The sequence below is a fragment of the Nilaparvata lugens genome, chromosome 11 (assembly GCF_014356525.2).
Source record: "Nilaparvata lugens isolate BPH chromosome 11, ASM1435652v1, whole genome shotgun sequence".
NCBI classification, from domain to species: Eukaryota; Metazoa; Arthropoda; class Insecta; order Hemiptera; family Delphacidae; genus Nilaparvata; species Nilaparvata lugens.
The window spans coordinates 13,065,868-13,084,522 of NC_052514.1; the positions used below are offsets into that span (position 1 = coordinate 13,065,868).

The following is an 18,655-nucleotide window of genomic DNA, read 5'->3' on the forward strand; positions in this document are numbered from 1 at the left end:
ATCTGTATTTTATCCATGCTGTGGAGATGCTGGATCCCCTCCTCACCAAGATCCCTGAAGAGAGTGAAGTGGTAGTTCATCTTTAGTATGCTTAGTATTACAGATTTGTTAACTATTAATGTATTGTAGTTGTTATTTAATTTTGTTTTGTTTATTGTGGATCATAAGATCCACATTAACTTTGCAGCTTGTGAAGAATAGGCCTAACTATCTTAAATAATTCGCAACTGCTGCTAATCAATTTAAATCTTATACTAAAGATACATTTTATCACATCTCAGGATTTCTGTTCATTAGAAACTGAATAAGGAACAAATGATTTTCGAATACTTTTATTATCACATATTGATATTGCATATAACATGACCATCTTAATGTAATATTCATTCACTAAATGTATATTTACACAAAAACAAAACATTATCAGTACGACTAGATCAAATTTTCCTGTATTTGAAAATATTTTGATTACTAAACCGGGGCTATGATCCCTCTAATATTATTTTGAATTCTTGTTACATAGAGAAATATAGTGGATCAATAAGTTACCTATCACTATGAATAGTAACAGTTGTTATATTAAGTTACTACAAATAGTATGATAGATCATTTGACACATAATAATATTATGTAATGTAGGCTAATAGTTTAGCTTATCTTCGGTCGTTCCTCAAAAAATATATGCTTTCAAAGAAATATTGAGAATTTCAATCAATAAAATATTTTGAAACAAATTATTATTTTTCTGTTGAATAATGTAGTCTAGAAATGAATATATTGTCAAGCATGATAATTAAATACATTACAAATAGAAACTCACAAACATACACTAATAAAAAACATTAAATGATTATCACTTCAAATAAAACATACAAAATATCACAGATGATAAATATAACATTAGATAGAAATTCGAAAAAATATTGAGAGATAACTTTATGTTGTTCTGTTTTTGATATGCATGATAGTAGGCTATAATTTCGAAAAATATTGTTGATGAATTTACTAGAAGATTATAACTATATGGAGTATGAATTTGTATTTATTATCATTGGTAGTAATGAGTAATATATTCGCTTTTTTAAAAATTGCAATAATAATATGATATAATCCACTGATTATTGAAAGAAATTGTGATTGTTCTCACGACATATTTAAAGTAATAAATCATCACAATAAGTTTTTATTATGTTTCATTACATTCAATAATAATTATATTAATCTAAAGATAGAGGCTGGAAAATACAATAAGCGACATTTCACTGAACAAATATGCAGCTAAGAGCTTCAATAAAATTTACAAAGTGGGATAAATTTACTCTAGAATAATATTTTCATAGGTCAAAAGCCTGAAACGAATTTAATCTCTATAAGAAGGTAAAAAATTATTGCAAGTTGATCAATTGAAGTCTTTATTCTGTTATTTTTGTTACGTTAATTTCCTTTGACTTTTGTCTCTTTCTTGAATTTCGCTTCTATGTTATAAATCATTCAATTTTTTCTCGATCTTCTATATCTTTTACTTGTTGTCCTTCTTTTTATTCATAAGAAGAGATGAATGAAACACATTGGAAAGAATCAGTTCAAATATTTTTATACTACAATATCAATAAATATCGGGGATTGTTTTACTCTATTGGAATTGTACGAAATATGAAATACATTATAGAATTATTAGAGGTAATAATAATATATGTGAATGACAAAGGGGGTGGATGCAATGATGATGATGATGATTATACGAAATGTTTTGACTCTGTTAACTGTTAACTGCTGTTACTTTGAATTCATTCAAGTGACATGTAGTTTCAAACAATGAATGAACTTTCAAGAATGAATACTCATAATTTGTATGACGAGAAGCTTCTCAGCCAAATCACACAATAAAAGCATAATATTTTTAAATCAATGAACACATACAAAGCTTTCCACCACAACAGACATTTCAGGATAATTATAATTTTACAAATTACATTTATTATTCTCATTTCATTACAATTTGATCAAAATATTACATACAACTTACACCAAACATTTATTAATCTATCAATGGTTTTCATCCAGTGTGAGTCTCGGAAGATTTATTCGCAAATACAGTAGAAATCAAAATACAACGATAGTAAGTTAGGTTTCAATCATAACTGGAATAAACTCTTTCTCAAGTGACTCAGATAATTCCGTATAATTTTGCTGGTTAATGCTCTATTCCATTACGGTGTATCTCCAAAATTAGATCTCATTGGGCCTCCATATAGGTCTATATTCTGGACATCTTTGATGAAATTAACTGACCTCATTATATTTGATTCCCACTGTAGATTTAGAATAAACTTCTCAAAAAAATCGAAAAATTATCAATAAGCTTCAAATTTTCTTGAAGTTACGCCAAAGATTAAAAAAATCTTACCTGCTATAGTACATAAATACAGCAAATACAATCTATGCTTAAACAAAATTTCTATGTACAGTTATTTAATTACTAGTTTTTAAACTTACCAACTACTATTTATTAATATTATTAGTTACAAGCTGTGTTGTCATTTTTTATTCAGCTGCTTACATAATGCGAGTGACAAAGACAGAGATATTGTGAGAATAGTATTTTTCATTTCACTTTATCGCAAGCTAGTAGACGACGGTAGTGGGGTGGGGGGGAGGTGATCTGGGTGTTTATGTTGGACATAGTACTGAAACAGAGAACAATTTTCAAATTATAAAATTCATTTATAAGAAATACTATATAATAGTAGTAAGTAGAATTATAGTAGTCTATTAATAGTAGACAGTCTATAAATAGTTCAATATTTAATTGAACTAATAATAGTATTAAGTAGAATTATAGAGGTCTAAAAAGATTCAACATCTGGGATATACAAAGAAAGAGCCCAAACTAACTCTGGTTATTAAAAACAATTGAAAGATGAATTATTTTTCATCCAGCTTTCTCAATTAGCCTATTCGACAATAAAGTGTAGTTAACTTCACCTATGTCGTCGTTTGATAATAGAGGTGACTACTATCCAAACTTTCCCACCTTAACAAATATGAATAGAATGAAATGAGATTGTTCTATTATCAATCTCAATTAATAGAATAATGAACTAGCATAGATTGATGGTAGTGGACCTATAATTCAATAGAAAGTTTTTCAAAGGTTTATAGAGTATCCAATTCCACTGATAAATGTTTTTAATTGAACATAAATATTTTGAGTCATAGTTATACAATAAGGTAAATAGCCGTATCTATTGAGATTTATTTTCCAAGGGACAATCAAATTTATAGGACTCACTCATTCTGCAAAGAGCTTTAGGGTGAAACTCTGACTCTGATTTTTGCTTAGGATGCTTACAATAGATAATTCCACAAAAACCAGGTAGTAGAACTGATTTATTTATATTTAAAGTAATGATTTAACTTGAGCTGATATATTCATAAAACTTATTGAAATTATTGACTCACCTTTCAATATGTAGTCCGTGAGTAGCGTGGGAACTGTAGGGCTGTCATCATTGATGGCTTTCAGAACTGAAAAAGGAATATAATTTTAATTACCACTATGATAAACTATCTCCAACCGGTAAACATGCCTTATTACTATTTCATATAACTGGAATACAAATCGATCAAAATAATTCCTCTTCCCTTTATTATCTTCACTTTGTAGCTCTCATTTTTTGTTTTGTTATAATTATAAATAAAATTCAGTTCATATCTGGTCTTATATTTTTGTCAATAATAAAAAACTTTTTAATTAAGACTACTATGATGACTCCAGGTGTCATGATAATTGCTGAACATGAGCTTCAATCATCAATAAAAATAAATGAAAGATTGCATTTATTTAAATGGCAATTAGGAGGTACTGGGTTCGATTCCCGGGATGGCAAACTATTTTTGAATAGTAACTCTCATCGAATTTCCTTCTAGTTGTTCTCCCAATACAATATTTGAATTGGCAGAAGTCTTCAGGGTGGTTGACAGCATTCAATTTAGATTTTCGTTCAAAAACTATTATAATTAAAAAAATTTCCCATCACTATAAGTAAAAATGTTTCTCTAGGTCAACTTACTCTTGATGAGAACTTGTAGTGCCTGGTTGTCCAATGGACCACTATCCAAATGGTACGGTATCACGGTAGTCAAGTACTGTAACAAAAAACAATATATTTTAATTAATTCGTTCATAGAGTTATATGATTGATTCATTTGTTGAAAAATACACAACTGAATCTCACTATCAGTCTTTTAAGTAACTGCATCAGTAATTTTCCTGTTAAATTCAGTTAGCAGTGGAATATAATTCTTTGAATGAATTATCACAACATTGATTCTCATCTGAAGTAACATAATTCAGAGCTTGCTTTGCTCCTCTTTGAGAACTTATTCACCATTGGAGCAGCACAAGTTCTTTTAGAAAAAGTGAAAGTACTCAAACGTTATTCTCCTCTACTGAAAAATTTAAAACTGACTAATGATGTTTCTCAAATGACCGATTTAAATGCAATGTTTACATAATGAGAAGTGCCCTTATATGGTCTGTTGTTACAAGCGTGATTCCTTTATTATCAAAACACTAATCTTCAAGTCATTTAATCATCTATTAATGCTTAGTTCATGCTAAAGATAACTTCCTTACATTCATATTAATATTAATTTGTTCGTCAACTTGATAAAATACATATATTTTTGGAAAGAAATATTAGGAAGTTTATTTTCAACTTATATTCAAATAGGCCAACTGTATTCAAAATTTTCTCGTATTTGATAATACGAAATTGATATGTTAGGATATTGATACTCTCCTTTGCTGATCAAGCCCATCAAAAGTGATATAATTTGTGTATTATCAAAGAGAAAAGATAGTATAAGAATATATCCCATTGTATAGGGCGTTTATATTGCAATTTCCAATGTTAACTCAAGCCGATAGTCCTAGTAGTTGTTTTTCGTGAAGCTATGTGACGATGGCTACAATATCTGAATTTTTTATTGTTTCATTGTTTTTGAAGAGACGGATTCAAGGATCCAAAGGTTCAAAGAGCCCCACACGTCAACCGATTATTGTGTTCCCAAGTAATATGTTAGTTGGGCAAACCAATACCTATGTCCTTTACAAGAACTAGGGATTTTTCCCTATACTAACATTCCATTCATTACCTGGTTGCAATCCTTGTCGCAATCCTGTGTGATATACTTGGCAGTCTCTTCAGACTGATTAGTCTTCGAGACCTATGTGAGTTCCACTCCTGGCCATTTTGTAGGTCCTTCCGCTAAGAGAGGGGACGCCAAACTGCCTCTAGGGCGCCCGGCGCCCGGCCACCCTCGACTCAGCCTCTTGACCCACATTTGTGCCTGGAGTTTCACCCATCTCTGGTCTCTTGGGTTTTTCTTTTTGCCCCTCCCAAACTCTGAAGGGCCAAAAGCCTCACCTCTCCCAAGAAGTTTTGCCTGAATGGCCACCCTTCTTCGAGTAGTGGTGAGTCTTGGCCTTTCCACCCACAAACCTACGTGAATTCCACTCCTGGCTTTTTTGTAGGTCCTTCCGCTGAGAGAGGGGACGCCAAACTGCCTCTAGGGCGCCCGGCCACCCTCGACTCAGCCTCTTGACCCACATTTGTACCTGGAGTTTCACCATTCTCTGGTCTCTTGGGTTCATCTTTTTGCCCCTCCGAAACTGCACTGATGAGGCAGATCCCGTGGGTTTGAAGGCAAGGCAACTTCTGGAGTTGCCTTGAGGTCCATTTTAGTCGCCTCCTACGACAAGCATGGATGCTGTGGGTGAATTCTGGTTTTCAACACATTCTTTAGTACGATGATCGACTCAAAACTCCCCCAACCCACAGGGGGCGCACACAATATCTGAAACAAGTAACCAAAGATCTAGGGATCCAGAGCTACATCCAACTGAAAAGTACAGCTCTGGACAGAAAACGATGGAGAGCTGTCTACCAATCGAATGATTGAAGCTAAAAGAAAAAGATGTGACGATGGTATCTCTCATACTGTGCCGTTCTTACACTCTCACTCAAACAACACAGTAATAATAGACAGTGGTCAACAGTAATAAATTAGCTTCAGTTAACAAAAACATCGGCTTGAAATTTAGGACATGAACTCCCTATACCATGGCATATCGTTTTATGCTCTCTTTTCTCTATGGTATCATGTAATGTATAAATAAAATAAATAACTGAACTAACCTTGGACTCAATAGGGGGCTTAGCACCCCCCGCCCGTCCACCCCTCTTCTTCTCCACATGATGCTGGCGACGTCTGTTCTGAACGGCGAGCAGCAGTGAAATGAACGAGTTCTTCAGTTCTTTTTCGTACTCTAGTTCATCGCGAAGAGCTAGTTCTGAGATGAGCGTCTCAGAGAAGTCGCGGATCAGTAGCTCCAGTTCCAAGTAGAGATCGTTCAGTTGACACACGCTCAGGGTTTTCAGTTCTGCAAAAAAATTGATGAGTATTTATTGTTAATAAATGAGATATAATTAATTTATCCAGCCAAAAAAGTATTGTTCCAAAGAGAAATTAATTTATTCATGGGCCCTATTACAATGATATGATATACATGATAGGCCTATTTCAGGTATATAATAGTAATTAAATAAGAAGACTATCTAAGAAGAAATCTAACTATCTTTTATTTCTAACTATCAATAAAATCTGTGGTTTTTGACAATTTCTTAGTATTTCTATTTAATATGAATAATTACTACAATATCATCTTCTTAACTACACAAAAAGGTATATAATAGGTTTATGCCGTTCAAATAATATAGACTATATTATTATGATAATAGTATTTAGTTAAAAAATGAAGTAGACTAATCTAGCTATTATCATTCAGATGGATTCAATATCATATTCCTTTCAGTCTGTTGACAAAATAAATACCGTACTTGGCATTTCCATAACTCGTTTATGATATTTGCATTGTATACTGGAATATTATGTTTCGAATTTTTCCCTGTATACATTTTTTGAGCATTCTTTGCCTGGTCTAGGATGTACGTGTTTCATGATATATATTATTTTTAAATTATACATAAAAAATAATACCTCTGAGAACGTTCCTAGAAAATGCTCAGAACATACGTGTACTGTGTGGGTATTATTTACATTTATATACATCAATGTTTCACATTTCGTTAAGGTACAAATTTTGAGCTCGCTACTTGCTAAAGATCTGAGCAGGAGAAAAATAATATTGACTCTCTTATAAGAGTGTTCATACACTGAAAGACTACAAATGTGTGAAAACTTCGACGAGAACCAATTGTATTTTTATCTGTATTCAATGGATAATAAAAATATTATTTTAAAAGTTCAGAAACGAGTTTCAAAGTTTACAAAGATGTGGTTTCAGAATAAATAAAATTTACCTCATCCAACTTTGTGAATTGCAATGAGTTTCAGACCTATCTGTTCGAAACAATAGCTTAAAATCTCAACTGTACGATTGAAATCTTAATCTGAACCTTTTTTCAAATAATTACTGTTTGGAAAAAAAATACTTGCTTAGAGGGGCATTCTCATATTGCTAAACTGCAAATATGTAGAATATTCCTTAAGAACCAACAGTATTTGGAAAAAGAGTATAAAATAATACTATTGGCTCTTATCAGTGTGTCTGCAAGTTTCCATTTTTTCAATGTGTAAATACTCCCATAAGAAACAACTATATCAATTTTCAACCCAGCAGAACAGAAATTCATTGGAAAGAATGGATTAACAAATGGCTCTAGAGGTGAACAAGAATTTGCAAAAACTCACTGTCTTGATATAATGGAGAATGTACAACTTCTTTGGCTTTTCTGGCAAGGGGATCCATAGAATCGAGGCATTCAGAATCTGGGGTGCATTCAGTCGATGTGGTTTCCTGAAATATGAAAAAAATCATCAAATTTTCTAAACGTTATCACAAATTGTAATTTCTATTCTAATTATAGATTAATGTAAGAGGATTATTTCTTCCTTGAATGATGAACGACTTATTATTAATTCTATTCAAGTTTAAGAATTCCCAACATTTTTCAGGTGTAACTTAAGTTTAATTCTTTTCGAAGTTTTGAAAAATTTTCACAAGATTTTTATTGTTACCTTTTTCATATAAATTATAAACCAATAATTTGTCTATTAACCATTCCTTTTATACTATTAAGTGGTTGAATTGGTTATAGAGTTATGGTTAAATTATAATCGTCAAGAGTTCGCTCCTACCTACGCTTTTCATTTCTTTTTATTTAACCCAAATGTTTAAGAATATATTATTGATTTCTTAACACAATTTTGTAACTTCACATTTATAATGTATAATGAATTTCTACAATCAGCTTTTGGCAATTCAACATTTCCATTCTAAAATCCATATAAGAATATTATCCATTATACCACTCATAATGCTCATGTCTGGATCTTCAGAAATTTCATTGATTCTAAACGTTCTTCACATCAATATTGTTACAAGGTTTTTGTTGATTAATGTCTCCCTTATTAATCTATATTAATCATTAATTTTTTAATATTTATTCATTATTAATTTAATAATATTTATTATTCATTCATTATTAATGATTATATTCATATTAATGCCCTCCCCATTTGAATTCTGTTGTTCCAAACTCTTAACTTTCAATAAATATTTCTTTCGAATTCATTCTGGGAAACTGATGAATTCTCTAGTTCTCGAGCAACCTTAACACTAATTATCCAATATTTTTCTAAAATTCTATTTATTTTTGAGCAATCTTGACACTATCCAATGTTTCTCAGCACTATCAATGTTGTCTATAATTTTCGAGCAAAATTTATTTGTTCTCTACCTCCATCATATCATCGATTTCTCTGATGACTTCTTCGGCAGTTTTGACAGGCTCTGTGTCATGACTGAGTCCTGACAGAATGAGAGAGTGCATGTCCAAGTCGCTCGCCACTGCTTCATCTTCCGAGCTTAGTTCTCCATCATCCACCATTAGTTTGTCCTGAGAAAAAGAAAAAATACAATTATTAATCTATAAATTGAATACATTTCAAACTATTTCATCGCATTCTCAAAGTGATGTATTTGAAAATGTAAATTACCTTCAAAATTAAATTGATATCTGCCAAAAAATTATGTCTGGTATAGTAGTAATAAATTTGAATCTTAATGATAACAGCAGTGTTCGTAATAATTCAAGAATCAAGAATAGCAATTTAAATTACATTACATTTTGGGACAGAACGTTAAATTTCGAATTCGTTAAGAGATAAATCAATGAGATTTAGAGGATAAATTCTTCATGGTAATTTTAATAAAATAAAACAAAAATTTTCTGAAAATATCAATTTTTGAGAAAGCTATTCAATTTACTAAAAATGAACGAAAATAACTTTCAGTTGAATAATTTTTGGTAAATTGAATAACTTTCTCAAAAATTGATATTTTCAAAAAAAAAATGGTTTTATTCAATCAACAATATTTCTTCATCTTCTATATCTCATGGATTTAACTCTTACCGAATTTGAAATGTTCTGTCCCGAAAATTTGAACTTAAGGCGCTCATATCTCAAAAATAGTAATGATCGGAAAAAATGTTTTCCTGAGAATTTTTTCCCATTTCTATAACTTGATGATATACAGATCGAAAAACTTTGAAAAATATCACCAGTAGAAAGTTTATTTTTAGCCTTTGCATAGTCTTAATTGTAAGATAACATATTCCCGCATATTTGAGTAGATTGAAATGTAGTGATAATTCTTTTCAAATGTAGTGATAAATTCACTTTAAACAGTCGGCATTTTCCACCAACTCTTCTAATTCAATCAATGCTGCTTCCAATTCATCCAATGCTGCTTTCAATTAATTCAGTAACCAATGCTGCTCTCAATTCAGCAATTGCTGACAGTTTAGCTGTTTCTGAAAGAGTAGCACATGGCTTACTGGTGTAGCCGCTATTATTCTTAGGGCTTCTTCACTTCTTTGCTCAAACATTCTAATCGTTGAGTGGGTGTTGAGCGGATGAATTGCTTCCTTATTTCTACACTAGTGATGTTCACTTTGAACAGTCAACATTGGTTAAATAGGAAGCAGCGATGTTCTTTAGAAGGAATACTGATGGTTTGAGATGAATTCCACTACACTAATGTTTTCATGTTGCATGGCAATTATCCAGATCTGACAACTACTGTTTCTAATCTCTAATTTAGATAGCGTTACACTAAATTTAGACTGATAAGTTTCAATTTTGAAAATTGAATTGAGTAATTTTGTGTACATCCCATCTTCTTATCTCTAAAGTCTGAACTGAATAATTTACTGACATAGTCGTGGGCAACATAATTATTATGATGTGTTAGATAGATTTCAGAATCAAAAAGGTTATTATCGTTCATTTAAATCATCATGTGGTTCCCATGATCATATTATTCTCTCAATTTATTCTGTTTTTAGTGATCTTTGTTTCATTTTTTGCAACTTTTCATTGACATTCAGTGATTCGAGATCCACCTAAAACACTGAGTAGGATTCTCATTCCAATCTGAATGAGTTTGTTTGTATTGTTTAACTTTAATTTATTCATTTTGAGTCTACTTTTTCAATTCAAAGAGATCCAAGTGTTATGGAATTCATGAACCGATTATTCGATTTGAAGATTCAATGTTTGGCTCTGTCTTGCTTATTATTCTCGGAAGAATTATAATGTCCTTTTATAGAATCAATCTAGATTGATATTAGTTTCTGAATACCATTGGATGACGAAGTACTCAATCATAATTATTATCACTAATCAACGGAATATAATGTTGTTATCTTTTGAATCTTGGTTGCATCATAGATAATTAGAGAAACAATAGCTTAAGTATAGGCAGAGAAATCTCCTATACTATTAATGCTAATGTGATAATCTCCTAATGCTATTATTAATTCTGTGGTATAGGATTCTGTACTATTAATGCTAATGTGAAAATCTCCTAATGCTATTATTAATTCTGTGGTATAGGGCGTTTATGTCGCAACTTTTACAGTTAACTCAAGCCGATTATTCTCGATTAAGTTACTGTCGATTTTTACTGTTTTGTTGGGGTGAGAGTGTATGAACGGCACAGTATGAGAGACTACCAGCGTCACACAGCTTCACGGGAAAGAACTACTTGGACTATCAGCTTGAGATAACAGTAAAAGTTTCGACATAAACATCCTATACCATGGAATATCTACTTATGCTATTATTTCTCTATGGTTTCAGCTAGAATGAGCTCAATCAATACCTACTATTACTTAAGTAATAGTAGGTATTGGCTCAATCCATGCAGTTATTCACAACTTATTATTATGTTGATTCGTTTGTATCATTGTTGGCTTTTAACTTTAAAATAATTTTCATAGAATCTGAAGTAAATCTTATGTTTGTATTTTATGTTCCTTCAGTAATACACCATTTACCGTATTATCATTATTGAATTGTGAGACTTTTATTTTGAAAATACATGCTACTTACTTTATTTTCATTGAGATTGAGTGCCGGCATGTGGAGTTTCCTTGCATAGGATTTTGACCAGTCTATAGGAAGGATGTTGCCGAAATTGCCCGTGATAGTCCACCACATCCTGAAAAAATGAAAAAATTATGTATTTCAGATTTATTTGAAAAATATCCTGAAGTGAATCATGTTAGATCGATTTTGCTATCTCTAATGACATGACATAATATAATTCTCACACTGTGATGCCTATTTATGATTGATATTGTGCATCATTGCTGGTTGTTTCATTGTTTAAGTATAATAGAAAAATTGGATAAATCCTTTAGGTAGTTATCAATTACTTTCAATAATTTTTGACAACTATCCTGAAAAATAATGTTTGAATGGTTGCTATTTTCAGTGATATGACATAACATTGCTTCCACAATGTGATGCCAAATTGTTAGGTACAGATAAGGGTGTGAGCACAGCTCTCTTTTTCTTACATCTCTCCTTTTTCATTGCCTTCTATAATAGTAGATAGCTGTGATTCGAGCAATACCGGGTAGATCACAGCTGTCTATAAATAATTATTGTTAATATTTGATGTTCATCATGATTATCAACTAAATCTCGAGTATATTATTATATCCACAAGGAGAAAATCTATCTTTTTATGACTTAATAATAAACTCCTATAATTAAAATTGAATCTTCCAAAGTAGTTCATTATATTTCTTCATTGCTTAATATCCACCTTTATAGACAAAGTTGGATATTAATTGGATATTAAGTTGGATATTCGTTGTGTATAGACAAAGTTATAATGAGGTAGGATTAAGATAGATTGTATTTCTTCGTCCAATAACAGTTAACCAATGTGAATCGCGTGCTGACTAATAACTTATAACGTGTAATGTCAATTATCATTTCATCCAACAACATAGCGTGTATATTAACTTGCTTTACTCATAGTTCAAACTGTACAAAAGACTAATAAAGTTGGAAACCCCAATTTATCATTACTGTTGAACAGCAGCCAATTTTTTCCTCGTATTTCTTCACCTTTCACCTCCCACAATCAGAGAATTTTATCCATGAGCAGTTCTGTTTATAACGAGTTGGACATGTTTGTGCATTTTTGTGCTGGCATCCTTCTATAGGGAGATACCCTTTCAACTTTCAACATTCTACATATGTAAGATCAGTGCTTCACATGCAACTAATGCTGACAGTTTAAAGTGAATCTCACAATAGGAATCTTATTAATAGACGCAGACAGACGGATGATTTCACGGTCAAGACGTGCTAAGTCCGGATTACAACTCAGATTCATCTGATAAGTATTCAGATTTGGAGCTTGAAGATTTTCGGGATCTGAGTAAGTTGAATCTAATAAAGAAACACGACTAGAATATTGTCTTTATCAATTATTCTTGCTAAGTGGATAATCTCAAATACAGTACTCAATTTTGAATTATTGGAACAGACAATAAAATTATGATAATTATTTGACGAGCATCCAAATTAAATGTTATAATTTCATGTGATTAATTGATTGATTAAATTACTATCTTCATCACTTATTCTTGCAAAGTGAATAATCTCGAATACAGTACCTAATTTTGCATAATTGAACACACAATAAAATTATTGAAGAAGATCCTAATTAAATGCTATAATTTCATGTGATTCATTGAACAACAAATGCAATCTCTGATTTCCATCTATAATAAATTCATGGATACAAAACCAATTATTGTAAAAACAAACTGAATTCTTCAGAATACTCCTATATTAAGATTCACGTTATAAAGTCAGCAACTGATTAACACTGGTTTGTTATCCTTGTCTATCATTTGTCAAAGCAGGTATCATCATCCTTTTCTAATTCCCCACCGTTGCCAAATTGTTTGCAGGCTATGTAAAAATATGATGAACTACCAGGATATTTTATCTATATGAAAATCTATTATTTAATCATGAAGAGATTTGTTTTGTGACGTGTGAAAATAATTGAAATTGAATTGATCTACAAACAATTATTCAAATTATTGAATAATAGCTTAATTGATTGATTTTATATCGGATATACCGGGATGATTTGCATCACAGCTACTATGGAAGGCAGTGGAAGAAGAAAATTGGCAACCATGCAGTCATATAGTTTCCACTGTGCAGTTATGGTTTACTTCATAACATTTTATTTATTTATTTATTCAATCATTCAGAATTACACAACTTACAGAAAAGTACCACAGGCTTATAAGCCCATAACGGTTCCGATTCTAATTTTTACAACAGTCCAAATGTATCTAGGTAACATGAATCTCACTATAGATTTTCAGCTTTAAAAGCTAAAAAAATCAATGAGATATAGAGGAACAAGATCAGAAGAAAGGACGAAAGAGAACAAAATGGAGATAGGACAAAGAAAAAAAATAAAGGACACAAACAAAACAGAAGAATATTGTCAAAACTGTTTGAATTTGTTTTATTTTAGTAGTCTCCTGCTATGTATTCTCATCTAAATTTAAAAACACATTCTGGCCATGAGACAAAGAAAGATGGAATAAATGTAGCATATGGATATGATAGTCGGAGAGATCTATTTCGAATTATCAGAATTTCATATGTAATAACATCGTTGCTTCACATTTAACCAATGCTGTCGGTATAAAGTGATCTTACTCTGGAACACGCTCAGTGTGAGGAGAAAGTCATATTTCATGAGTCACTTCTTGTGTTCCGTGTCTATTCCCTTTTTTTACTTTTTTCTTAGCTCCATTTCATGTCTTTCTTCTTGTTATGTTTGTCTATTCCTTCCTTTTCCAACTCTTCCAACTTCTTAGTTGACCACTTACCGTACTTGTATAGAATAGATAGAAAATAATCTTGAAGCATTTTGTGGTCTAAGCTCAACTGTGTGGTCGTAAATGATTGATTTGAAGAATCTAATGCTCATTGAAGCTTGCTGGAAATTTCAAATTGGGTTTCAACCATCATCAATTTGAGAGAGTTTGAGGCTTGAGCACTCACTAAGGTTTGATAAGTTATTCTTTATGTGAGGATTATAAATTTCAACTCCTCTTGGGAACAAGTGAAATATAATTTATACAATGAAATTTCTATTATAGACATAGTTATCATGTTGTAATTATTAGAAAAAAGGCTTCTCTAGGCATCTCGTGACGTCATTATAGTTCAATAACTAGGCTAGCTACTATAGTGAGATTCTCGTTATAATGATAGGACTACAGAGTTGTCAATGTTCTGTTACCACCACCTCTTATTGCAGATACCTGTGATTTAATTCATTCCGGTATATCTGATGTAATCTTGTATTATTTTATCAGAGATTGACAATGGTCTAACAACCGAACCCGGTCTTTCTACTTTTAAGATAATCTGTGGTTTTGACAGTTTCTTAGTTTTTTTATTTAATCGTGTATTAATTGTTGGTAAATAGTGATTAATTATATCTCAGATATATCATATTCACCAAGAAAATATTATTTTCACATGTTATTTTAATAGTGAACTTTCATAATTGAGTAGCAAACAAACGACGTGGCAACATTGCAAAGTTAGAAAAGAATAAATCTGTGAAAAACCAATGTTAATCAGGTGCTTACTTTATAACGTGATTCTCACAATAAGCAAACATTTGACTGCTCTGCTACAAAATATACTATTGGCCGACATACTACTCTCCTACTCTCTTGAGTTATATTTGCTCTATTTTCGTTGACCTAATTTCCAAGCTAACTTCATATTCCAGACAATTCCCCCATTATATTACAAACTCTATTGTCCTACTTTTTGGCTCTGCTGCAACTTTCATACATTGGAATAGAAGGAGAGATTGGAAGAGTGTGTGTGTGTGTGTGTGTGTGTGTGTGTGTGTGTGTGTGTGAGAGAGAGAGAAAATAAAAAGAGTATGAAGAAATGATAGGATTAAGAGAAGAGAGGAAAACGAGAATGAAGGGAGGAGAGCATCAATATGTAAGAGAGAATTAATTGAGAATTCAGAGGATGAAGAATCAAGAATTCAGAGAAGAGTAAATTGATTGATTGAGTACTTTATTTATGTAGATTAAAATATATAATGGCTTATACACTCATAAAATAGCTTACAATATACCAAAGTTTTAGATGAATTTACATAGCATAAACTAAGAAATTAATTATTGAACTGTACAATGATATAAAGAAAATCAATTTGGAATAACTATACAATATAATATTGTAATGCATCTACATAAATTGGCGGAGTTTTGGACATATCAATGTCCATTCTTTGGAGAAAGTATTAAAAATATCCTTCCCAGTAGCTCTCTACCAAGAACGTTAATTCATTTATAAGACTAAAGATTTGTTCACAAAAAAAATTTTTGTAGAAGTTTCAATATATATGAAAATTCAAGAACAAATCATATAATGAATAGAGTGATGTAATTATGTAATCAAATAAAATAATATCATTGAAATAGAGTAGACTAATGGTGAATAAGGGTAATCAATATTCAGAAATATCTCTCTCAAGAGTAGAGAGAGAATATCTAATAAATAAGAATGATAATTCAGATAGAAGAGGATAACGAATCAAGAATTCAGAGAAGAGAGGAGAGAGAATATCGAATACATGAGAAACAGAAAAGAGAGAAAGAATAATTAGTGTAAAGAGGGGTTTCTAAAAGAGAAGAGAGGGTGAAACTAAGGGAGAGAAGGAATGAATGATTTTGCTCCATTCCATGTTGATATCTTTGTCAGTCTTATTGCCAACCCTTCCTAACTAACATTTCCACAATGAAAGTCCAAGGACAAAGTAGTTGAGGATATTTGGCTCTGGTTCAACGCCGCTTGCTTATGACCTAAATTTCAAACGGGATAGCTTCATTTTATGAGAGTGCAGCTTGTTTATACTATAGAAGCTGCTGTACCTTATTTTTGACTTGTTATGGAGAATTTTGTTCTTCTTTCTGTGTTGTGGTGAAGATGATATGATAGTAATAGATATTTGGATGAGTAATATCAAATGATTCAATGATCAATGAATGACAGCAGAACGTTCAATGAATTTGAATGAACTCTACATTGAATGAAACGACTGAAAATTACAACAACCACTTTGAACATTTCTGAGAGATTAGTTTCAGTTATTACGCCATTATCAATAGGTATCCAGTAAACTGAAAGTTTGAATAACAAGCAGCAAGCTATTCATATTTTGTCTGGAATAAGCTATGATTGGCCTTTGGTTGATCAATCACTTTCTTCTTTATTCGATTCTTCTTCTTCTTCTCCTTCTTCTCCATCTTTTTATTCTTCTCCTCTCCTTCTTCTTCTTCTTCTTCTTCTTCTTCTTTTTCTTCTTCTTCTTCTTCTTCTCTTCTTCTTCTTCTCCTTCGAAGAAACAGTGAAAAAGTAGACCGGTTAAAAAGTAAAATGTAATTTTTATAAAACGAGCATTGAGGGATTATTAGGAGGAACCAAAATGTGTGGGTGTGCTACAGGAGATAAAGAATGGAGAAAAGAACACGAAGGAGTAAGTGAATGTAGTAGGGGTAGGAGAATGAAACGTGAGACCCAATAACAATAACAGATGTGACATATGACACCCCTATTAGTTATTATGGGGGTCAGTAGACGGTGAAAAGACCTCCTACTGTGATGTGACCCCATTACAGGTGGCTTCGGTGAGGAATACAAATGAGGTTGCCGCCATCTCTATTTATTAATATTATTTAACTGGGGCTGCAGTACTTCAAGGGTGTCGTGAAGTGCATAATAATGGATTGTGGAATAGGCTAAGATTGTAAGGGATAAACTTACGACATGAGACTTCTTTCAATTCTGAATTACTCCATTATTATAATTTACAAGGATGAGTTTTAATTTCAATTAGGAGAAGAAGAAAAAGAAGAAGAAGAAGAAGAAGAAGAAGAAGAAGAAGAAGAAGAATAAGAAAAAGAAGAAGGAGAAGAATAAGAAAAGAAAGGAGAATAAGAAGAAGAAGAAGAAGAAGAAGAAGAAGAAGAAGAAGAAGAAGAAGAAGAAGAAGAAGAAGAAAAAGAAGAAGAAGAAGGAGGAGGAGGAGGAGGAGGAGAAGAAGAGAAAGGAGAAGGAGAAGAATAAGAAAAGAAAGGAGAATAAGAAGAAGAGGAAGAAGAAGATGAAGTAGAAGTTGTAAAAGTAAAAAATCATACTGCACATTTTGAAAACATTCAAGGATGTGTGTTAGCATCTTCTTGCATCATTCTAAATTTTAGTCAATTCAAGTGATCATGGTTCATGTCAGATATCTAAATAGAATGGGAATAAATGAATTATCTAAAACTACAACAATCCTGGTCTATTATTGGCTGACAGATATAAAATCACATAGACTCTTGACTCCTCCCAGATGCTCTAGAACTTTCTCAATGTGCTCTACGATTGGCTGAGCTTTCAACACAATAATGCTGGATTATCATTGGCTGACTGCAGTGGCATAGACTGACTCTCTCCCTGTTATTTTCTCTAGCTGTTCTACCATTGGCTGATGGTTTGACGCCATTTCGAAATCAATGTAGCCGGCCATTTTGTAACTCAACTCTGTTGAATGTTGTTTTAGTAAACAATTCTTCGTAATTTTCTTACATTTCCTAATTAAAATGGTTATTCAATGTTATATTATTTTAACTTCATATTAAAATGGTTATTCAATGCTATATTATTTAAACTTCATTTTAAAATGATTAGTCAATGTTATACTATTCCAACTTGAATGTACAATGCAGTTTACTTTTCATTCTTTGATTATGAAGTACTGTATAACAATATGCTTTCTAATTTTTCCTTATTATATGCTAACAATAACTTAGTACATTTTTCTAGTATGATGAAAATTTCAGTCTGTTTCAATACATTCCCATGTTAGTTTTCATGTTAAAAATATTTGTAGTTCTCATCAGGGCTACCACTTCTATTCTTTAAACTTACTATTGTATACTATTTCTTCTCCAACTATGCCCCAACTAGTCAACTGATTTTCAACTCTTCTCGACGTCTTCAATTGAAACTAATTTCAAACTTCGAACTATCAGACAACTCTTGTAAACTCTGGCTAACATGAAACATTGATTAATTTTCACTCACACAACTCATCCCCCTCAGAGCAACGTTCTGAGCCCCCTCCCCTAAAAAGCATCCCTTCATAAAT

At 31.7% G+C, this 18,655-nt stretch overlaps 1 protein-coding gene across 1 annotated transcript in view; it reads right to left on the minus strand.

The window, feature by feature from the left end:
- Window positions 1–316: 316 nt before the first annotated feature.
- LOC111056187 (fasciculation and elongation protein zeta-2) overlaps window positions 317–18,655 on the minus strand; it is a 69,921-nt gene continuing 51,582 nt past the window's right edge. The window contains exons 2-8 of the mRNA XM_039437615.1: window positions 11,488–11,596; window positions 8,829–8,987; window positions 7,780–7,885; window positions 6,204–6,448; window positions 4,074–4,149; window positions 3,463–3,528; window positions 317–2,687 (exon numbers count right to left, since the gene is read on the minus strand). Coding sequence (XP_039293549.1) covers window positions 2,671–2,687; window positions 3,463–3,528; window positions 4,074–4,149; window positions 6,204–6,448; window positions 7,780–7,885; window positions 8,829–8,987; window positions 11,488–11,596 — 778 coding nt within the window. The 3' untranslated portion in view covers window positions 317–2,670. The remainder of the gene's footprint in view (window positions 2,688–3,462; window positions 3,529–4,073; window positions 4,150–6,203; window positions 6,449–7,779; window positions 7,886–8,828; window positions 8,988–11,487; window positions 11,597–18,655) is intronic.